The sequence below is a fragment of the Petaurus breviceps genome, unplaced genomic scaffold (genome assembly GCF_028583685.1).
Source record: "Petaurus breviceps papuanus isolate PSGF00001 unplaced genomic scaffold, PetGlider_PUasm1.0 90734, whole genome shotgun sequence".
In the NCBI taxonomy this organism is placed as follows: domain Eukaryota; kingdom Metazoa; phylum Chordata; class Mammalia; order Diprotodontia; family Petauridae; genus Petaurus; species Petaurus breviceps.
In genome coordinates this window covers 14,207,289-14,231,659 of record NW_027187327.1, presented here as the reverse complement: position 1 = coordinate 14,231,659, position 24,371 = coordinate 14,207,289, and the positions used below count along the sequence as shown (strand labels likewise).

General features: G+C 36.3%; 1 protein-coding gene across 10 annotated transcripts in view; it reads left to right on the top strand.

The window, feature by feature from the left end:
• The window catches only part of RIMS1 (regulating synaptic membrane exocytosis 1), a 412,074-nt gene that overhangs the window by 110,669 nt on the left and 277,034 nt on the right, over positions 1 to 24,371 (top strand). Inside the window, exon 1 of one of the 10 annotated variants that reach the window (XM_069067041.1) lies at positions 18,177 to 18,620. The exons of the other annotated variants lie outside the window; for them this stretch is intronic. Coding sequence (XP_068923142.1) covers positions 18,566 to 18,620 — 55 coding nt within the window. The 5' untranslated portion in view covers positions 18,177 to 18,565. Of the gene's footprint in view, positions 1 to 18,176; positions 18,621 to 24,371 lie in introns of those variants that run through there. 10 annotated transcript variants of the gene reach the window in all.

The window sequence follows — 24,371 nt, the reverse complement described above, 5'->3', positions numbered from 1 at the left end:
GTGTAGTCGTACTTTTTATATCCCCCCAGAGATATGTAGTCATGATTTCTCCAAACTCCAAGTCTAATCTTTAGGAAACTAAAAGCAGAAAAAATCCATTCTCTTCCCTAGAGCCCCCTCGTGTAATGTTCCCTAAAACAACTGCATAATGCAGAGGTTTAGTTTTTTTTTTTATTATTATTGGAAATCCTAACATCTAGTCTTTGTAGCCTAAAATTTGAGAATTATAAATCTGTTGCACATAGCCAAGTGGTTATGAATCTAAAACGAATTAACTATGAAAATAAAGACTATGTAGTGCAAATTGATTAGGGAGGCCTTAGAACTGATGCTTTTTTCCTTTCCCCATTCCTTTGGTTTATATGAGAATCTAGGTTTTGAGTAAAGCTTTGGCAGTTTGTTTTTGCTTTTGTTTTTTGCCATTTTGAGAGCAGAATAAGGAAATAATGAGGAATTAGTAACAACAACATGAAAAAGGGATGTGCAGACATTATTAAACTGATCCAGTCTAGATAGTCCTATTTTATTCTCCAAAACACTCACAAGGGTCATAAAAATAAGAAAATTTTATGCAACTGAGATTTATGCTGTGCTTTACATAGCACTTTCTTCATGACCAAACTCTAAGATAGGTAATAATAATAACTGCCATTTATATAGCACACTAAAGTATGCAGAGTGTTTTGCATGCATTTTCTAATTTGATACTCACTACAGTCCTAGGAGGTTATTGTGGATATAATCATCCATATTATCAAATGAGTTGTTTAATGAAACTAAGGCTCATCACAGAGGTACTCAAAAGTCATATTTCCAATAAATGTTGAACCAGAGACTGAAACTCAAATCTTCTAAAACCAAGTATTTCCTCACCATGGTGCCTCTCTAGTAGAAATACTACTTTGAAACATTTTTGGAAATGTCTAAAGCCTCTAATGGAGAATAAGATCAGTCAAGGAAGATAGAACTTGAAAACAACCCAAAGAAAAACAAACTAAAATAAAAAATCCTAACTTCTTATGTGGCATGTTTTCTCAGTATTTTGTAATCTTTAATACTCCCCATAGATTTATGTATTTAAACACATAAAAGTAACTTTGCCAAAAGATATGTGTGCACTTACATACATTATGTACATATATACATACAGAGAGAGAGATCAGACTGACTGATTTTGTTGTTCCTTAGTCATGTCCAACTCTTTATGACTCGATTTTATGGTTTTTTGGCAAAGATACTGGCATGGTTTGCCATTTCCTTCTCCAGCTCATTTTACAGATGAGAAACTTAGGCAGACAAGGTTAAATGACAGGGTTACACAACTAGTAAGTGCTTGAGGATGGATTTGAACTCAGGAAGATGAATCATCTTGATTCCAAGCCCACTGCTCTATCCATTGTGCCACCTAACTGCATGTATTTAGTCTAGATACAAAAGTGAAATTTGGTAGATAAGACTACCATTATTGTAATCCTCTCATATTTCTTTGTAGCACTGCTACAGCTTTTTAATTTTCCTTGGAAACTGCTGAACTTCCTAAAGTTCTACTGTTTTCCATTGCTGACTAGCTGTATATCATTATAGGAATTACCTTTCAAGATTTAGAACACTGAAAGTAAAGTATAACATCTCACAAGCATGATGATGATGATGATTCTGCTAAACATTATGAAGACCTGACATGTTTTTTTTTTGTTGTTGTTGTTGATTTGTTTGTTTTCTAGTACAACATGGCATAAAATCTCAAGCATAATTTATAGTATACATTTCCAGTTTTGTGATAAGCTGTTTCACGTTGGTTAAGGTCTATGATTTTGTTAGTTCAGAAAACTTCAGGTGTGGAAACTTCCTTCACTGATGCAGATCAGCAACTTGCCTGTTACTTAGAGTCTTAGTTGCCTAGGCCACAAAGTGGTTAAGTGACTTGCTCAGAGTCACACAGATAGTAGTTATGAACAGCCTTTGTGAACACAAGGCCTCTTGAATGAATCCAAGGTCTGGCCCTCTATCCACTTCCTGATGATAACTCTCATAATAATTTATATCATTATTTTTGGATCTCACCTTTGATTTCATGGGTAGAGAGAATTTCCTATGAGGAATTTTATGAACCAATTCGTATGGGCACCGATTTTGAAACTTATATTCTTAGAGACTGTCTGCAATATCCAAAGGTTAAATGACTTGCCCAGAAGTCAGTATGTGTCAGAGGTAGACCTAAATTCAGGTCCTCATGGATAAAAGGAATTATTATAGCATCAGCAGCTCAGCCGTATCATCTTCATTATCATCACAGTTAGCATTTATATAGCACTTTCAGATTTACAATACACTTTACAAATGTCTCATTTTATCCTCACAAAAACCCTGGAAAATAAGTATTATTATGCTCATTTTATAGAAGAGGGAACTGAGGCAAACAGAGAATAAGTAATTTGCCTAGGATCACAATGCTTAATAAGTGTCTAACGCTTGATTTAAGCTCATCTCTTCTTGATGCTAAGCCCAGTGAATATATATTCACTATACCAGGCATGGGGAACCTGCTGCCTCAAGGCCACATGTGGTCTTCTAGGTCCTTAGGTATGACCTTTTAACTGAGTCCAAGTTTTACAGAACAAATTCTTTTATTAGTAGGATTTGTTCTGTGAAGTTTGGATTCAAAGGGCCATGTGACCTCAAGGTGACAGGTTCCCCACTCCTATACTATACTATCAGCTGCCTTTATTAAGGTTGAGGATGGGAAAATAAGCTCTGTTACTTTTTTCAAGGTATTCTTTGTTCTCACTTTGTCTGAAATACATTCCTTCTGTGCTTTTAAGACTATAATTATTTCACCAGCAAGCTAAGTTCAAATCCTATTCACTGTTTTATCCTTGGGAATAATGCTAAGGATTTTAATGGCATGAAATACTATATTACTGGGGTTTGCAGCATCACCTATGTTTGAATATTAAAGTTCAAGTTATATTCCTTAGAAGAAATAATCAAAATGTAAGAGCAAACAGATGTTTGATACAAACCCTCTACAAATATGCCCCGATAGCAGCATGAGTTCTTGAAACTGTACAAGGGGAAAACATGTATTAATGGTTTATTTTAGGCCGACCTAATAGTAATATTTTCCTATCATTTTAATTATGGACCCTTGTGGAGGTATTTAATATTGCATCTGTTGGCTACTCAAACAGAAGGCTCATTTATGATTTAGAAGAAACAAAAATTGAAAAAAGCATACATTTTGAGAAGCATTTCCTGGTTATCAAATTAATTTGTACAGTTTGCCAATGTGCTTGATTAGCAGATTTAATAAGTGTTTTAAGATAACATCAATTATATTTAATAACATCTTTTCCATTATTCTTAATTACCATTTAGAAATGTGGTAATCTCAGTACCACAATGATTCTGTGGTTTTGAACTTGCTGATTTTTATGACTGACTCACTTTTCCCCCATTTGATATCTTGCATTAATATCATTATTGTGTAAATCTTTTCTGGTTTGTGCTTCATTTTTCCTTTTATGTGATAGCAAATTTAGTTTTAGTTTAGTTTTTGCTTTTGAGGATTTCATGATGCTGTTATGACTATATTTTTTTAAACTCCCAAATCAAGATCAACCAGTTTTGCCATGTTACCACAGTTAATTTTTTTAAATATATTGTATGCTTATTTTATTTTATATTTTCACATCACAGAGTCTTCTGAGGAGAGATTTGTGCCCAGTGATCTATCATTTTGTTGGGCTATAGCAAGGAACAAGGCTCATTGACATACACAACATGTATTTAATTCTTAAGAGTTTCTGATATAGGCTATTCTGTATCTATTCACTATTATTATTCAACATACAATATTATTATTGTACAATACAATTTGCAATATTATTATTGCAAAATATATGATATTATTATTATACAATACAATTATTATTCAGTATAGAATATTCTATCTTATTTTGGTTTTGAATCTTTCAAGAGATATGCATTTCATTGTAATGCTCATAAAATACACATACACTTTTGAATGTAATCTGAATTATCGACACATTCTTAAGTCTAGACAATCAACAAAACAATAAATCAAGCCCTGATTTGTAGCTTGTCAATTTCTAAGGTATAAATGCTGACACTCAAAATTTAACAATTGACTCTGAAAAACCAGTAGGAGCTGGCTCCAGAACACCCCAGTAGTACACCCCCCCTCAAAGGAGGTCTTCAAACAAACATAGAATGATCCCTTGTCACATATGTTATAGGGCAGGGCTTCTGAACTTTTTTCCATTCACAGCCCCTTTTCATGTTTCAGCAGCATTCATTGGCATTGCATGGCATAATGGCACAAAGTTGCATGATATAACATGGGCAAGCACTGCCAGAAATGCCTTGGATTCATTACATGTTTGATTGTTAATTGATTCTGGTTGTTGTGCACCCAGAAACCTTTTATTGTTGCCAGATTTTTCATGACCCATACAGGGTCACAACCCAGTTTAAGAGCACTATACAGAGAAATTTGTTCAGATATAGGTTGGACTAGATGGCCAGTGAGGTCTCTTGAACTCTAAATTTCTGTGATTCAATGATATATGGACACCTATTATTTTTGGGTCATAATAATGGGCAACTTTAATCAGTGTCCCTTCTAGAATCCTGCTCAGCCTCATGAGGTAATGTGATGATATGGCAATGTTGATTGGAAATTCCTCCTCAAGATCATACAGAAGATAAGGAAAGGTTTTCATTAAGATCTGTAATTTCTGCCTAGAATATTTTTATGTTCATCATAAAATGCTCTATTGGATATGGAGTAATAGATAGGAGATAATACATATGAAATCCATGGAATTGAAAACCTAGAAATCATCAGAGGTGAAATTCAAATTAATAAGCACTTATCAAGTACCTGCAATATTCCAGACACTGTGGTCAGCACTGGGGGAACAAAACAAATAAATATAATTGATCGACCAATCAACAAACATTTATTAAGCTCCTACTAGGTTTGAGGTACTGTGTTAAATGCTAGGGATACACAAAGGGAGGAAAAAACAGCATTGACCCTAAGGTTACATGTAAATAAAGATGTACATACAAGATCCATAAAGATAGATAGGGTTTACAATCAATATCACCCACCCCCACTTCATGGGACTAATAGTAAAATATAGCACTGATGACAATACTTGCTTCTTGTTTGCCATCCTCTGTGTATGTCTTCCTTCCACAATTTTATCCTAGGATTATTCACTTGACAGTTGACTTCTTACCTTCCCTTGAATTCCTTCAGTCCACACCTGGCATTACCATTTGCACTTTTCAGACCCAGTCTGGCCTACCCTGGTACGATTTGCATATAAACCTACCTAGCTGTGTTTTGAATGTTGATCTAGCTTCTGCCCAGATCAATAATCACTTTTAATTGATATTACCTGTAGGCAATTCTCACCTGAACTTTGGCTTTACTTCATTTTTGGTTTAAGTGAATCATATGTTCAGATCTTTTGAGGAAATTCTCTCTCTATGTTTTTTATAGAATTCACTCCAAGGTAGGCTGGGATATAATAAGTTGTATCACATAATTTAAAGTAGTGGGATCTTCAAGAATCAGGTAATCTAGCATCCTCATTATATATATATATATATATATATATAGTCAAGAAACCCAAAGCAGTGATCAAAGTCATATAGGTAGTACATGACTCATGGTGAGGATTCATGTCTTCTGATTCCAAATCCATTGTTCTCTATTTTCTCTCCCAATTAAATGCAAATTCTTTATAGCAGAAACTTGTCTCCCTTTTGTATTTGGTTAATAGAGTTGACACCTTATAGCTAAGGTCATCTATCCATCCATCCATCCACCCATTAATAAAGAAAATACAAAATAAGTGAATGACACAAACTAATGATTATTTATTATTTCTGCTACCTAATGTTGAAGCAATGTAGCATAGTGGAAATGGTATTAGACTATCAGTAATATCAATCAATCAACCAATAATCTATCCATAAGGGTTTAAGTACCTACTAAGGGTTAGGCATTGTGCTAGGCACTGGGGATACAAAGCAAAACTTTAAACAATCTCTGCCTTTAAGGAGCCTAACAACACCTACATTTGCAATTTAGCTATGTGGCACAGTAGATAGAGTATTGGCCTTAGAGTCAAGAATATCTGAGTGCAAATCTTATCTTGGATGCTTATTACTTATATGACCCTAGGCAAGTCATTTCTGACCCTCATGTGCAAAATGAGCATAATAGCATTGACCCAGGCTTAATTGAGAAAATGTTTGGAAAGTACTTCGAAAACCTTAAAGAACTATTTGCATTCTAGTTGTTACTATTATATTATTGTAAAATAAACCCAAAGTATTTGTTGTTTAGATTGTTTTAGTTGTGTCCAACCCTTCATGATCCCCTTTTGGAGTTTTCTTGACAAAGATACTGAAATGGCTTGTCATTTCTTTCTCCAGTTTATTGTACAGATGAAGAAACTGAAGCAAACAGGGTTAAGTGACTTGCCCAGGGTCACACAGATAAGTAAATGTCTAAGGCTCAATTTGAACTCAAGAGAAGGAGTCTTCCTGACTCTAGACCCTATCTACTATGCCATCTAGCTGCCCCAAACACAAATTATATATTTATAGAAAATAATTGCAAAGTAATTTGGGCAAGAGTCACCAGAACCTAGTTTCTTGAATCAGGAGACTTAGGTCCACATCCCATTTGCATCTTTCTGGATTTGGTACTTTGGATGTTTTACTTTATCAGTCTGGAGCCTTTTTTCCTCGCCTATAAAATAGGGATTCCAATATCTGCTCTGCATATTTTGCAGCAACTGCTGTGAATCTAGAATGAAATAATGTCCATTATCAGCATTTTTATTGTAAATTTTTATAAAAGCACCAGTTATTCCTACTGAGGTCCTCTCCCTCCCCAAGGTCAGGTTGGAGAAAACAGGGCTGGTACACTGGTACACTGTGGCAACAAATGTGAGGAAGGCAAAGTCACTGCTACCTCATTTCCAGGCCAGGTCTCAGGGCACAGTGCCCATTGGCATAAGAACTAGGCAGAAGAGACACTCTGGGTTTGAGTAGCCACTCTAAGTCTCTGAGATGAAACTTAGCATTCTGCTCATCTTAATGGGCCAGGGGTACATTGATACCCCAGAATAAAAGCACATGAATGGAAGTGCCACCTAGCTCCCCCCACCTTGCACTTAAAAGCTGATAAATAAATGCCTTTTTTTGACAGGGGTAGTTGGGGTTAAGTGACTTGGCCAAGGTCACTTGGCTAGTAAGTGTTAAGTGTCTGAGGCTGGATTTTAACTCAGGTCTTACTGACTCCAGGGCCACCTAGCCACCCCTAAATAAAGGCTTTTTAAGCAAATAAAGGACATATATCTACTGTGACCAGGAAAATGCCAGTTATATGTAGAAAAAGGTTCATGCTTACACAAGGAAAGCAAATCAAGAATAAGCAACCTCCCTAAAAGCTTTTCATAATAGAATGGGGAGGCTATATAAAGTTCACCTAATTTCAGATGTTCTGTAAGGAATAAACCTTTCCTTCGTGAAGTATAATAAAAAGACACAGTAGAAAATGCTTCGGCTTAATTGTCTGTAATCTTACAGTGAAAAGAGGGAAAAAAAGGTATGCTTAAAGAACTCATTTTGGGGGCTAATGGCCATTTTATTGTCATGAGATTCCTTTATTTAGTTCTTTCTACAAATAAACTCACAGCAGGGGAAAGGCCACTGGTAATAGGTAAACAGAGGGAAAGGCTAGGAGAAGAGCGTCATCTGGCAGAGGGATTATTTCCTGACTCCTGTGGATCTGGCTGAGAACCAACTGAGATCCCAATATGCTGCTCCCCAGTACAATCTCCCTATTTCAATAGCCCCAGGCCCACCTAGGATAGTGCACATTATTTTATCTAAGCCATACTTCAAGTAACGTTCCAGTGCCTGCAATGACCTGAGTCAGGCATGCAAAAGAGAGATATTCTCCTGCCATGCTAATATTCTTTTTTCAGTATCAGTTCTTTGCTTTTGCTGGCCCACTGTTTTTGTCTTTTTTTTCTTCCCATAATGATATTAGTAGAATAATAGAAGGATCCTCTCTTCTATTCACTTCCTTGATAAGATCTTGAGTCACTGAAGGTGGCTAAAAGGGCAAGAATACTATTTCCCAATCTAGATCTCCTTGCAAGACAGCATCTATTTTGACCTGTAAATGTGTGCCTCCGGAATGTCTGTCTCTTCACAAGGGTGGCAAGGAGTATGGACTGTTGGTCCAGAAGATCAAGGAACTGAGACAAGATTGCCATGTGCCGGTAAGCAATGGAGTGAGAAGGAGACATGGGATGGGACATCCTGGTTCATTCTGTTCTCTTTCTGGAGGGTGACAATGTCTGTCTCACCTTGTACTTGATTTCTCAGCCTGGCTACTTTTTATGTATCAGATATTGCATGATTTTTTTTTTGGCTATCTCCTCAAAGCAGAGCTTCAATTACTTAGAATTCACCAAAGTCTTTATCTCCTGTTCTTTTAAAATGTGGCTGCTGGGTGTAGAAAACAACCCACAGAACTAAAGGGAACCAAAAAAAATTTTTCCCTTTCTTTTTAAAAATGTTTTTTTATTTTTCCCCTTTCTTCTGATAAGGATTGAAACCAATAAACAAGAGAAGGCAATGTGGCGGTAATGGATAGAGAGCTGGCTTCAGATCCAGGAAGAACTAGGTTCAAATCTCATATCTGACACCTACTGGCTATATGAACCTGGGCAAATTAATTAACTTATCAATATTCTAGTCAAATCTCTAAAACTGTAAACTGTTAAATATGCCTACCTACATTGGTAGTAAAAGTTCTGTCACCTAGGAGCTCTCTATATAGATCAAATCCCAGTTGTAATCTCTAATCTTCAGATAATTGATGATCTTAGATAATGTATGAAAAGGTATTGACTTTGCTGTAAATTGACAAGGTATCATAATGGATAAGAGCCTCATGTGACTGCCTCATGTTGATCAAATAGGATATAGATGGCAAATGGATCTGATTAACTTATGGAAAAGACCTCATTACCTTATGGAAAAGCAAATACAAAATACAGTGCTTTCTTTGCCTTTTCAAATCAAACACACTGTACACGGAATCTGGATTGTGTATAAGCGGAAATTGTGTCCACACACATACCCACACAGAGTCACGCTTTACTTATGTAAATATTAACAATTATAATGACATATAACAATTATATATCACTTTAAGGTTTGCAAAGTGCTTTACATCTATCATTTCATTATTTTCATTTCTTATTTGGTCTCCCTAATAACTCTAAACAAGATACTATCGTTATCCCCATTTTACAGATGAAGAAATTTAGAAGAGACTGAGAGAGGTTAAATGACTGGCCTAGGCTCTCATAGGTAGTAATTGTCTGAGGCAGGATTCAAGTTGATATCTTTTTGACTCTGAGGACAGCTCTTTGTGCACTATGCTGTCATAGCAGTAATAGGCTCAAGAACACCAGCAATAGTTGATATTTATATAGAGCTTTAAGGTTATATATGCAAACTTACTATTAGTAGAACAATGCCCCCCAAGTAAATGAAAGACAGTTATAATAATCACCCTACTTTCCTCCAAAGTATTTAAATACATGACAGTGTCATCATAATCATCTCCAGGTTTTTGAGTGGGGGTGAGGAAAATGTAGCAAAATAGTTATGAAATACTCTCAAACTTGTTGGTTGGCTCCAGAGAGCAGACCTAGGAACAATGGGTAGAGGTTGTAGAGTAATGTAGTTTAAGGAAGAACTTCTTAATGATAATAGCTACCTAAATGTGTAAAAATAGAATGGAATGCTTTGAGAGATAGTAGACTGTTCTTCAATAATAATAACAATAATAATAATAGCAGTAGTAGTTAGTATTTATATATTGCTTTCAGGCTTACAAAATACTTTCCAAATATTATCTAATTTTATCCTCTCAATAACCCTTGAACAATGTACCTATCCTAGAAGGTAGGTACAATTATTATCCCCATGTTACATATGAGGAAACTGAGGCAGACAGAGGGTAAGTGACTTGCTCAGAGTCACATAGCTAGGAAGCATCTGAGGGTAAATTTGAACTAAGGTCTTCCTAACTCTAGGCCCTTTGTTTTATATCTTGTACTGCTTATATGAGTTCATTTGAAGTTCACTGAGCTGAACTTATTAGAGGCCTGATGTGTAGCCTAGATCACCACTTGTCAAATGTGTTGCAGAGGGGCTTCTTGTTCAGGTACAGGTTGAACCTAATAGTTTCTGGGGTGCTTTCCAACTCTGAGATATCATGGATGTATGCAATTGATATTTTTGGGTGTGATGTATTTCCTCCCAAGGAGGTTCAATAGGCAATGGAATAAAGTGGTCACTGTATAAAATGTGCTTGCAGACTGTCAAGTTGCATTTCTCAAAGGTGGTGGATGTAGTGACAGCATAGGATGGGTAAATGGTATGATTTTAAGTGAGTCATATGTATTAAATTGTCCTTGAGTTAAGTTAATGGAACAATGCAGCCAGGAACAGCGAACAGAGATTGGACATAGAATCATAGGACTACAGATTTAGAGCTGAAAGCTCCCTCCCCAATTCTCAGCCAGTCAGTACTTCCATTTTAGGAACAAAAAGAAATATGAGACTCAGAAATGATATTGATGGGAACACGACTCAAATACAGCCTTTTGGACTTCATACCTATTGGTCTTGCCATTGCATCATGCTATTTATCTTGACATTGCGTTAGTGGCACTGGTGGTCCAGTTAGTACTGTTTTACAAATATCGTACCTACTAAAACTAAGCAAAAGAAGGGCTATGCATTCTGTAACAAGATCAACATTATGCTTTCAAGATCCTTGATTATGTTTTTGGATATATCTATACCACTTCAGAGACCTATTTGTTTACTCTATTTTTTAGTCAAATATACTAAGCACTTATTATGTGCCAGGCTGATGCACTAAGCTCTGGAGATGGATTTGAATTCCAACCACCTGGGTTAAACCCTCTTGGTCTCAGTTTCCTCATCTGTAAAATGAAATTACAATAGATGACCTCCAAGTCCCCTTTGTTTCAGTCACTAGAATGATCTTTTTGAACTTCTTGATAGACATCGAAGGAGTTTATAGGAAATTAAGTATTTTTAGGCAGTAAAATAATATTATAACTGGAGTTAGAATTAACATAGTGTTTTAAGGTTTACAAAGTGTTTTACAAGTATATACCTCATTGGATTCTTACAATAACCCTTGAAGGTATCTGCTATTATTATCCCTGTTTTATAGACGAGGAAACTGAATCAGAGAGAGATTTAATTACTTGCCCAAGGTCAAATTAGCTAGTAAATGTTTGAGATTGGCTTTGACCTCAGGTCTTCCTGAATCTAGGTCTAATATTCTAACCACTGTACCATCCATAGCTAAACATTTATATAGTATGTTAAGGTTTAAAAAGTGCCTAACAAATGTATTGTCTTTTTTGATTCTCAAAACAACAAGGTAAATAGTATATCACTGAAAATTCATGAAAAGTATCTTTTAACAAAATATTATCATTTATTATCATTTTGAAATGAGGATTAAGACCAGTGGTACACAAAAAGACGAGGAATGCATAAGACAGCGATGCTCATAGGAAATGAATAATGGGGGAGCAGAAGGAACACAGGTGGGCGGCTAGGTGGCATAGTGACTAAAGCGCTGGCCCTGGAGTGAAGAGGACCCGAGTTTGGTTCCAGCCTCAGACACTAAACACCCACACAAAAAATCTAGCCATGTGACCTTGGGCAAGTTACTTAACCCCAATTGCCCTCCAAAAAGAAAAAAAAGAAGAAGGAACACAGGCCCAAGAATTAAAAAGATAGTGTTCCAATCTTAGCTTTGACATAAAATAGATAGATAGCCCTGGGTAAGTTATTTTCTTCCCTCAGTCTCTTCTTGTAGAAAATTATGGAATTCATTTAGATAATTGTTAAAGTGTCTTCAAACACTGTAATTCTCTGATTTTCTAAGAGCTCAAATAAGAATAAATAAGTTAAATCCACATGAGACTTCCTAAAAACAAACTAATTCAATCTTGTCATTAAGGAGACTTCTGTGTCATCTATATCAGTCTACCATATTCAATGGCTTCAAAAAGTTTAGTCATAATAAATTATTTGATACCAAATTTTAACTGCTTTTAATGGTTAGATTGGTTGCAACAAACTAACAGTATCCTGTTTACCCATTTGAGTTATGTCTCTGCTGATAGAATGTAAGCACCTTGAGGGAAGGGACTGTTTTATTTTTGCCTGTTTCTCTAGTACCTAATCCAGTGCCTGCTACATAGTAGACACTTTAAAAATACCTGTTGATGGATTGGCTAAGCCTCCCTCATTCTTTATGACATGTCGTTAAGAACTTTTATATACCAATATAGTCTTAATCAAAGAACTGCTCTTAAAAAATCATAAGTTCAATCCTGTGGTTACTTAAGATCATAGGATAATAGATTTAGAGTTAACAGGAAACTTAGGGTCAACCCCCTCATTTTGTTTTATTAGTCAGGAAACTGAGGGAGAATAAATGATTTGCCCAACCTTACACAAGACAAAACCATCAGAGATAGAATTTGAACTAAGTGCTTATTCAAAAGTCATTGTGATATGGGACTTATTGCTGTCTTGAGTCCCAGGTAGATTCTGTTGCTTTCCTGTCCTCCCCCCAACCATGGGTATTTTAGAATCAGCTCAAAGTGACCTATGAGAATCAGTTTTCAAATTTTAATTGTGAGCATTGATACCTGGGAAATGGGCAAATTTAAAAAAAAGGTTTAATTTATTAGGATTTTTTTGACTGTCTAAACATAAGAAAGGAATAGCTAAAATGTTAACAATACAGATTAAATTTAAGTGTGTATCATGCTATAATTTCCTACTGAACCTCCCTGAGAACTTAAACTTTACCTGCACATCTCTGGGTCCAGTCTACCATTTGTTAACATTAAGAACTTGATACTTATTATTTCTTAGGCTTTTTTTGGTCAGCTTTAAGTATAAGTGAATCACTCAGAAAAGCTTAAGAAAAAGACAATTCTCTCAGATAGGATCAATGAAAAATCAGCTAGTTAGGGGAAAAAATCTTGTCAAATCATTGAATATCAATGAGGCTTAAAATCAAAGATTTGACTTACCAAGTCTAAGATGGCCTAAGGCTCAGCAACTCTACTGATATTCCTTTTTTTAAAATATTTTCATAGAGTTTGCTGTCAAATTGATCCAACCACTTTAAGTAGAGTTCACTTTACTGAAGACATATGGAAGACTTCTGAATTTTTATTATTATCCTTTTGGTTTGTCATTATTATAAGAAAAACTGTAAGCCTTCTACTACAGGGAAAGCAATAAATGATTGTAAAAGTATCTTTCTGTGCATATATAGTGTATATCGATTTCAGAATCACTAACATACTCATTTGAAGCTGATTGATATATTACCTGGGCTGATCTTAAGTAATAAAATATGATAACTGGTACTTACCTGGCAATTAATAGAAAATTCAGTGACTGAAAGAATTTTATTAGTTGTCAGTGTAAACCAAGAGAGAAGGTTTCTTACAGTTTGCTATAGAACATGTCCTTTTTCTGCAGCATTTCTACCAGTAATTTAAATGAATACTTGGAGGGAATATTATCAAATTTATGTATGACTCTAAAATGATTAACTAATATCTTGAATATTAGGAAAGAAGGGAACAAATCCTTATTAAGCATCTACTATGTGCCATGTGTTAAGTGTCTTGTAAATATTGTCTCATTTGATCCTCACAACAATCCTGTAAGATAGGTGCTATTATTTTCTCCATTTTCCAGTTGAGGAAGTGGAGGCAGACAGAGGGTGTGACTTGCCTAGGATCACATAGCTAGTAAGTGTTTAAGGCAGGCTTTGAACTCAGGTCTTGCTGACTCCATTCTCAAAATCAGGAGGCAAAATAGGCTCCATAGCACTGAATCACAAACCTAATTTATCATGATGAAATTTAATGATTAAGAGATTGATCAGAAAAATGGACCAGGCACATGGCAAGAGTGGGATACAACCAATAGGGCATGTGCTACACTAGTAATGTTGAAATGTCAGGGGACAGTGGAAAAGGGTCCCAGGATGTTTAAGGGACCTGCTTCTGATATACTTAGGGGAGGATGTTGACAGGAGTTACAGAGTATGGACCAGTATAGATGGGTTATGATCTGCATCATTGGATACAACAATCACATCTATAAGACCATTCAAATATTGAATGGAAGAAAGACCAAATCCATTCAATATTCAAGTAAATGTCAAATCATACAATTAGTTTCAAGCATCAACTGGATAAGTTTTAAGTGGCAGAAAAATGACTTTCAAGAAATGATCATTAAAAAGAGGGGTTTTAATTGACCACATGCTTGTTATAAATTATTAATGTGACATAGGTGCTAAAGAATATAATCTAATAGTAGGCTGCATTCATACTCAAAATATTAATAATCAAACTAATAATAAAGGTTAATAACAAGGGAAGTAACAGCCCCATTGTACTCAGATAACTAGGTCTAACAGTGGATAGAGCACCTGGCCTGGAGTCAGGAGGACCTGAGTCCAAATACAGCCTTAGACACTTACTGGATATGTCACCCCGACCAAAAAATCACTTAAGCCTGTTAGCCTTAGTTTCTTCATCTGTAAAAAAATGAGCTGGAGAAGGAAATATCGAACCACCCTAATATCTTTGGCAAGAAAACCCCAAAAGGGTTGGTGGAGAGTCAGATATGATTGAAAGATGACTAAATAACAATTGAAAGTATTGTTCAAACAAATGTTTATTTCTAAGCATCATGTTTTTTTTATATTTTCTTGTTTAGAAAAGAAACATGTTTGTAACAAAGAAACTTTTCTACTTTTTTTCCTTTTCTATGTTTATAGTCATCACATTTTCTACTCTCCACTTTTCTCCTTTTCTTTTCTCTCTCCCTCTCCCATTTCCTTTTCCCTTCCCTCTTTACCCCTTCAATTCTTATATCTTTCCTTCTCTTCCTTTCCTCTCCCTTCCCTTCCCTTTTTCCTTCCCTTTTCTCCTCTCTCCTCCCCTCCCTTCACTTTCCTCACCTCTCCTCCCCTTCTCTTCCCTTCCTTTGGAATTTTCTTCTCTTCTCTTTATAAGCCCAGGTTATAAAACTACAACAGCTACTCAGAGACCTATCTCAAGGGTAATCAGCACAGAATCTTTGGCTTGTGCTGATTATGATCTGAGCCAATTTTCCCCTTCTCAAGCAGTCTTATACCCTCTGCCTCTCCCTTTTGGGAGCTCACCATATTGGTGCTAGACTTCGTATAGCACCCACTGCAGAACTTTTGAGCTTAAAGGATCCACCAGCTTAGCTTCTCCACTAGCAAAAGTCACAGGTATACATCACCAGATAGTCATCACATTTTCAAAAGACCATTGATAAAATGGAGTATAACCAGTCACAATAATAATAAAGGAACTTAGAGTTATTATATAAATTGCCCAATTAATTAACATGCTTTCATTAAGCACCTGGTATCAACCAGACACTATGCTAACTAAGCACTGGAATACAAGACACAAATGGAGGTCTCTTCCCTTAAAAACCTCACACTCTATAGGGAGAAACAAAATATACATGTATAAGTATATGGAAGACAAGTATATCCAAAGTCTATGTAAATTAAACATAAGGTGATTTTATAGGAAAGAGGAGTGGCATATGGAGGTGGTCAGGAAAGGCCTAATGTAGTAAGTGGGGTTTGAGCTGAGCTTTGATGTAAACTAAGAATTATAGGTAGGCACAGTGAGAAGGGAACAACATCCCAAGTACCGTCTTTCCCCGATAATAAGACACTGTCTTATTATTTTTTTTGGAAAGAAAAACACCAGAGGGCCTATTTTCAGGGGAGGGCTTATGTTGTCCTGCCTCAGCTCTCCTCCGCGGCACTGCTCTCAATGGCTCCAGCAAGCAAATCACTGGGGAAGAACAGGATGATGCGCTCACTGCTGCAGCTCGGGGCGCGGCGTGCGTTTCCGGGGGGGGGGGAACACTGCATACAGAGGGTACCGTAATGTAGCGTGTAGCGCAGGGGATCACCTTCACTACAGTAGCAATCTCAATAGGGCTTATTTTCGAGGAATCTTACACAGTAAGGGGAGGGCTTATTTTCGGGATAGGTCTTATTATCGGGGAAACACGGTATAGAGGAGAGCCTTTGGAAAAGAACTGGGATGGAATATTGAGGGTCATGTGTGGGAAGAAGCAAGGAGCCAGTTTGGCTGAATTGTAGGGTGAGTAAAAAGGGGTAATATGCAGTTAGGCTGGAAGACACTGTTGGAGCAAGGTTGTGAAGGGTTTTGAATGCCATACCAGAGTTGCTATTTAATTTTTGTGCTAAGAGAGCTTATTGACCATTATGTTAATTTTGCTTTTTGTATATTTGCTATTTGTAATAATAACAATCATGTTAAATTTGCATTGTAGAATGCAGCTAGAATAGGTAGAATAGGATTGCCATTTTAAAATTTAAGTTAAAGCTATGGCATGGACATTATATTGGACTTATTCTTTGTGGCTGAAGTGGGGCAAAATTAGGTAGAGTTTGACTCAAAATTAGGAAGATTGACTAATAGAGCAGTCCAAAATTGGAATGCATTGCCCCCTAATATAGTGAGTTCTCTGCCACTAGTAGTATTAAAAAAAACTAGATGGAAACCTTTTAGAACTACCATGCTGTTTGTGTGACCTTGAACAAGTCATTTCCCCTTACAGGATATCGGTTTTCTCATCTTTAAAATGAGAGAGTTGAACAAGATTGCCTCTGTCGTTCCTGATAGCTCTAGATCTATGATTCCATGATTAATGACAACTGCCTGGGGTCAGTTAGGACTTCTTGAAGTTTGAATTGAATTCAACTACTTGAATTTGGACCCTCCCAAATCTAACATTCTATAACTTTAATCTTTTTGTCCCCAATGAAGGGGAGAATATACTGGATAAAATGATTTTGTACTGTAAATGAATAAACTATTGTCCAGTGCAAGTATTTTGATTGTCCCTTCTCTCTGTTTCTGTATCTCTGTGTCTCTCTGTCATTCTGTCTCTCTGTCTCTGTTTCTCTCTGTCTCACTCTGTCTCTGTCTGTCTCTGTCTGTCTGTCTGTCTCTGGCTCTGGCTCTCTGTTCCTCTCTGTTCCTCTCTGTCTTTCTCTGTCTCTCTGTCTCTCTGTCTCTCTCTCTGTCTCTCTCTCTCTCTCTCTCTCTCTCTCTCTCTCTATATATATATATATATATATATATATATATATATATCTGCATCTCTCTGTCTCTCTCTTTCTGTCTCTCTCTTTCTGCCTCTGTCTGTCTGTCTCTCTCTATATATATACATTGTTTGTATGTATGTATGTATATTTTCCCCCCAGAACTAGATGGATGTTAAGAGGGAAAACCATTTAGGAAATCATGAAAAGTTCCATTTCTATGTCCTTTTTTCCTACCAACTCCCTTCTCCTCAAAGGTGTGTTCATGCAAGTAGCAAACCCCAGTGTCTTAGGAATTTCCCATCTCCCTGTTTTCTTTGCATTGTGGCCAAGTTCTGGTGGGGCTCAGTATCATTGCCCTCTTGGGATGAGCTGCCACCACAACTCATAGCCTGAGTGTGCATTAGTCAGCTGATGACTCTGGAACTGAAAATGAATATTGCTGCACCATCCTAGCAGTCTTCTGTGGGCACTCAGTTAGTGCTTGCTGTTTGCCTTGGTGCCAGTTGTTGCCATCAGGTAGGGGGAGATCCTTCTGATCTGAAAGCAGCAGAACAGCCCTTGGTTAGCAGGACTGACTGAAACAGCCAAGGGGTAAAGTAATGGGACCCAATCATCTAAGGTAAGTTCTTCCTTGCTCTCCAGTAGTTTTGAGGTTTAATTGACTTTATTTACCATAGCCCACCCATAAATCAGCCTGAGAAATATCACTGGAAATGAATAATGCGTAGGTTCCAGAGCCTCTGTGTGTGTGTGTGTGTGTGTGTGTGTGTGTGCTTCCTGTTTTTCTCCTGTGTCAGGTTTAAGGGACTGTAGCATTTATTCCCCACTGCCTTCAGAGCCTCTCTCTGCATTTCTCTTTAGGACTTGGTTAATGCTGGACTTCTCAAACCATTAATGTTTGTGGGATCAACCTTTTTAGCATAGCACTGAGCACTATAGATTAATGCAGTAATCAATGAGAGCAGGGCACTGCAGAGATTTGTTTTGATGAGAGCAGCACTTCTGGCCCTGTTTGGTGTCACCGTTGTATAATATTGGACACTGCAGACTTGGGGGGTGGGGGTGGATTTAGAATGCGAGGACCACGGAGACTTTTCTCTTCTATCTCCTTGGCATTCCAGGGGATTTTGATTGTGTTGTGAGTTTGCTACTTTTGCTAGCTGGAATCTGGGAAGGGACCATCCTTGATTTCACCACTCTGATGCTACTGGTATGTTTGCCGGCTTTCTGCAGTTTCTCCTCCTTCAAACATTGCACGCAGGAGCAGGTAAACCAAACTGTCATATTGACATTATGGTTAAATGGGAAATGAGTTGAATCTATTATTTTTAACTGTTTTCTGGGTAGTTTATAGCAATGGAATGCTGAACTTCCCTACAGGAATAAATTTCCACTATGAGAAGAGAATAAGGATTGTTTTTCTTTCTTTTCTTTTTAAAGCTGTAATTTAATAAATGTGTTGTCATTTTGCAAAATTTTGGCATCTTGATAAAATTATGGGATATTCAAATGCATGGTATCAACTGCATTAATAAGTACAGATATAGATGAAAGTCTAAAATGATGCCAATATAGATTTACATTTTTTCAGGTTAAACAATATACACTTAGAAAATGCATAATCAGATTTAAATCTCTGCTGGCATCTTTTTAGACTTTAAATATCTATATCCTCCAGATAGACAAAAAATGTAGAAATAATTCAGAAAGACTATGTGAATATGCTCATCTGTTTACCTAAAGGCAGTCAGTGGACACTGCATTTTCTCTAACATCCTGGAGTTCATAGCTTTCAGAACTGTATCTCAAAATAGAAAGTCACATCCTTTGTAGAGACTCTGATGCAGGAAAACATTCCTCTCTCTGAAGTATTTAAACAAAAGCTGCAGAGGCCTTGTGTCTCCTAACTAAAATATCCTTATTTTAGAGCTCTGCCCCATAAATGCCTATCCTTCTCATGACTGTGAATCTGGAGTTGTCTCATCCACAGAAATAAAGTGTTCTCATAAAGAGGTAAAGGGAAAGAGAGGAGATGGAAGGTCCTGGAAGGCAGAGGGGGGCCGGGGGAGGGGTGGAGAGGAGAGCTAGAGAGAGAGAGACAGACAGACAGAAGAGACACAGAGACACAGATGCAGACAAGAAAGATAAAGAGACAGACAAAAATGAAAGAGTTTGCCTTTTCTGTTAAGCCTTGAATGCATAATGAAAGCTCATTTGGTCTTCTCTACAAAATGTGAATAATCCTTTCTAGTTTCCTCACAGGGAAATTTAATTATGAATAAATAAAATGATATTTTCCAAAGTATTCAAGGCCGCCAGAAGGTAATGTTTGAGTAGTAAGTGTCAATGTTGCTTACAAGTGTGGAAGCCCTTCCAGATTTTCTTATTGAAAAAAAATGTACGGTTGATTCTTGTTTCTTTACCAGGAAGGACAAGGTCTTGATAATATCTCTTTCAACTAAGCTACCAAGTATATTGGCCCCATTATAACTGTGAAACCAATTAATTTATTTTAAAGAATTTGACTATGTCTTGAGGGCACCATGAAGCTTTACTGCACTGAATAAGAATGGAGAGATGGCATCATGGGAAGTGCCGCAGATGAATTGGGCAATGGATGCAAAAAGAAGGCCACAGGACATATTCCTGAAGGTCTGCCAGGTACACGAGCTATCTGAGCTCCCAAGTACAGTGGGTACTGCAAAGAAGTGCCCTAGAACAGCTTTCAGCATTATTTTCAATATATAATTTTCAAAATGGCTCCTGATGACACATTAAGGATTGGAAACAGTTTAAGAAAGAGCAGTAGCGTTAATTAAGCCCCTTCAAAGAGATTGAAAGATTGTTTTAGATACTTTCCCTGATATTGTGGTTTAGGAATAAACTACATTCTTTTAAGGTACTTGTTAGCATTAAATTGGCTAAATTAATGAAATCTATTTCTCAGTGAGATAGCAGGAATTTTTAGGTGACCTTGTGTAAAACTTCACAAAGGTTAATGAATGGTAGTTGATAAAGATCAGGAATATTATATTCATTTATGTTACTTGTCCTCCTCTGACCAATGTGAATATTGATCTTTTTATGTGATTTGTATCTAATGAATTTGGGGGAACTAAATTGAGAATGAGAGAAAGTATAATACTCTTGTTTTGGATTGACTCAGAATGAGACGTCATGTACTATTCTTCCCTGTGAATGATGGCTTATGTTCTGACGTGTGGACACATTCATATGGTGGATATGACCATAAGCAGATTGATTTCCATGTATAAAGTTTGGCCAATATTTCCCTAATTTTATAACTGCCATGAATAATCATAATGGTTGGTAACTTTATGCTGCAGTATCTTTGGGCTATTCATTGATGTGGGATATTATTTGAGATTCCCTCTGAGGCTGCTTCCAACCTTTGAGATTCAACAAGGCTATGTGGTGCCGTTAAAATGCAAGAACATTACAGACTTTTTCAATTTGATGAGTTGCATAAATTTTTAAAACTTGCAAACGTTATTGTTTATGCAATGTTCCCCAGGAGAACTTCCTACCAGAGAGGAATAATGAATGTTGGGAAGGAAACAGAAACTGACTTAGCCCATGTTAGTGGTACCTTTTTGCTTTTGTTCTTCTTCAGCCAAACTCTTAGAATTTTAAAAAGACACAAGCAAATATGTTCATAGTCCTTCAAAAAAAAAACATCTTGCCAGTTTTCTATGTCCAGATAAATTTAGGGACATTTGACTTCATTTTATAAGGGCAGAGAAAAGAGTTGAGGTCAGTGTGTTTATAAATTTATTTAAAATCCAACTAATTATTGCTCAATTATAAACACATGCATATTTGTAGATATATATATATATATATATATGCACACATGTGTATGTGTGCCTATTTATATCTATCTTTCATGTATAGAAGATAGATAGATAGATAGATAGATAGATAGATAGATAGATAGATAGATAGACAGACAGTTGGATAGACAGATTAGATTAGATAGATGGGATCTGTACAATCACATCCAAGAAAGAACATTTTCATCTTGGGCATAGTCTGGTTAATCAAGGCAAACTTAAGTTCTTTCTTAAGACTGATTCAAATCTCCCTCCCCTCCCCTTGACTCACCATATATACTAAAAGAAATGTCCAGATAGAGGATGAGCTAATCATTTTGTATAAAATGTTGTGTCACATTAGTGCATTTCATGTACCCTACCCTCTAGCCAAGCTTGACTCTTTGCTGTTCCCCATATTTGAAAACCTGTCTTCTTCCTCTGAACATTCACATAGTCAGTCCTGCATGCTGGAAAGCCCTTATTTCCAATTTCCAGAATCCTTTTCTGTCTTGATGGATCAGCCCAGGGGTCATAATCTCTGTGAAGCCAAATCCTGCTCCTTATTTTCCCTTCCCCCTCACAGCTCCCTAACAGAAGGTATTCTTTCCACCTTAAGATTTTTCTAGTGCGTTTAGTCTAGATGTTTCCATTCTCCCCATCATATTTTACCTTTTACTTTACTAATCTTTGTACATGTTCCTTACTTTCCAAGGAAACTGTAAGCTTTTTGAGGGCAAATACTCATATTATGGTTTATATTTATGTCCCCAGCATCTGGCACATAATTAATGCATAATAAATTCTAAATTGAATTATGGAATTGAAAGTGTGGATAGAGTCTTACTTAGTTGAATTTCATCCAATTGTACCATGAAAGTACTATATCTTTTAGGTATAGTGTGATGAATGTCTAAGAGATAAATTTACATCCTGTAGATAAGAGGCACTTTGATGAATTTCAGATTGGTTTCAGGCCTTGACTTTTTTAACATTAAAATAAAGTGGTTACCTTAGTCAATAGATTATGACTAATAGAATGAGAAGTCTTTAGCATCTATTGTACCTTTCAGATGTTTCCACAGTTCTTAATGCTTTTTCTAAGGCAACATTATTAACTTGGGAGCAGTCATTGGTTGTAGTATTCTGACTCATAGCAGCACCTTTTCTGTCTTCCAAGAAAGTATAAATTTAGTACAATAGCTCACCTACCCTGAGTTTTCCATTTGGAGATTGCAGTAATTTTTCAATATTCTTCTCTTTTTTAGTGTATAAACTAAGCTGACTCAAATCAACAGAAACAAAAATAACTAATAGCTTAATTTACTGTGTTTTATTTATGATTATAGTCTAAAGATTTTTTTGCTTCACTGGCTAATTACAAGTTTCTGTCTCAATCAGAACTATAACTATATGAAAGTATATTTTCTGAAGCTGGCTCCCACTAATCTCAAAAATTTAAATCATCAACAAGTCTTTTCTGAGTACCTACTGTGCATAAGGAAGGAGTAACTCTTACTTTTCTAATATGGATTTTGACTTGCCAGATGCATGGTTTAAATAGGGGGAAAGGCTGAGTTTGAGCAAGGATGGGTTATAGTATCAAGGCAGGAGTAGAACATCTAAATGAATGACCAGACAGGAGGATTAGTGATTAATGCCTCAAGGTCAACCTGTAGGGAGGTCTCTAATGATATGTCCCCTTGACTTTATGCTGTTCAACACTATTATTTATGATTAAAGTGAAGGTATGGATGCTATGCTCATCAAATTTATAGATGGAACAGTCCAGAGACAGACAAATAACCCAAACAAACAATTCACTCTTCAAAAAGATTTTGACAAGCTAGGATGATGGACTAAAGCTAGTAAGATGAACTTTAAAAGGGATAAATAAAATACTACATTTGAGTTTTAAGAATCAGAATAGAGCATTTTACATATAGTCCCAGTGGTAATGGAGATACATTTAAATTTATTGATTGGGGGGTAACCTGTGCTTTAGAAAAATCATCTTGATTTCTGAGGGAAGGATCTGTTGATGTTAGGGAAGACAAGATGGGTAAACCAACCAGAAGGCTATTTCAATAGTCCAAAACAAGAGGAAACAAAAACTTGCACCAGGGTGGCAACCAGTATAAGGCACCTGTTTTGAGCCTTGCTTGATCTCAGAGGATGGTGGAACATGATTATCTCTGTTATGCCAAGGAATTTAACATTGTTTTGATATATGCTTGAAAATATATTGAAGAAAAGCCTCTAAAGTTGTGTTCTGCTCTTCTAAATAAAATGTTTTTCATACTCCACAAACTAAGTAAAGAGGGATTTTGTATTCTCTACATTAGTGGTGTCAAATTTTAAAAGAAATGGTGACCACTAAATTGTGCATGAGGATGCTTGCCTGCCTTATGTTGACTTAGAAGACTAAATATTAATATTTTATATATTTTATTGTATTTTATTCATTTTGTTAAGTATTTCCAAATTACATTTTAGTCTGGTTCAGGACATACTGTGGAGTATTGTGGGCCACATGGTGTCTTCAGGTCATGTGTTTGATCCCCTCTGCTCTATGACACTCCATTTAATGAAGATAAATAAATAAATTTCACAAACACACACACATACACATCACCTATTGAAGTTTGCTTGTTCTTTCTAATACCCTCTTGCATGTATAATTTATTTCCATAATGTTTTATGTGGATAGAATTATGGGTTTATGATTAAGTAGTTATTAATGTTCTTTAGACTGCCACTTTTAGGGGGAGGGAATATTATGATTCTATATTTTTCACATCATTGTCGGTCCTTTAATGATCTCAGAATTGTGTCATAGGCAGTATCTATCTGCCTCTATATGCTTGATCTTGTCTAGGTTTGGGGTTTTGTTTTGTTTTTCATTCACTGTTCTCCAATATCTTTTCTACCTTCCCAAGAAACACATCCAGAACTGTGATGTTAGAGTTCAAATATTATTACTGATGGTAAATTGATTTAAAAATCTTTACAGATTTTTCTTACCACTTTTATCTGTTGTCCATCTGGTTTCCATTCACCCTATAGCTGAATTCATACTAATAGCTAGCCTTCATATAGTACTTTAAGGTTTGCAAACACTGTATACTTATCATTTCATTTGATCTTCCCAAAAACTCTTAATAGGTATGTAATCTGACTTTACA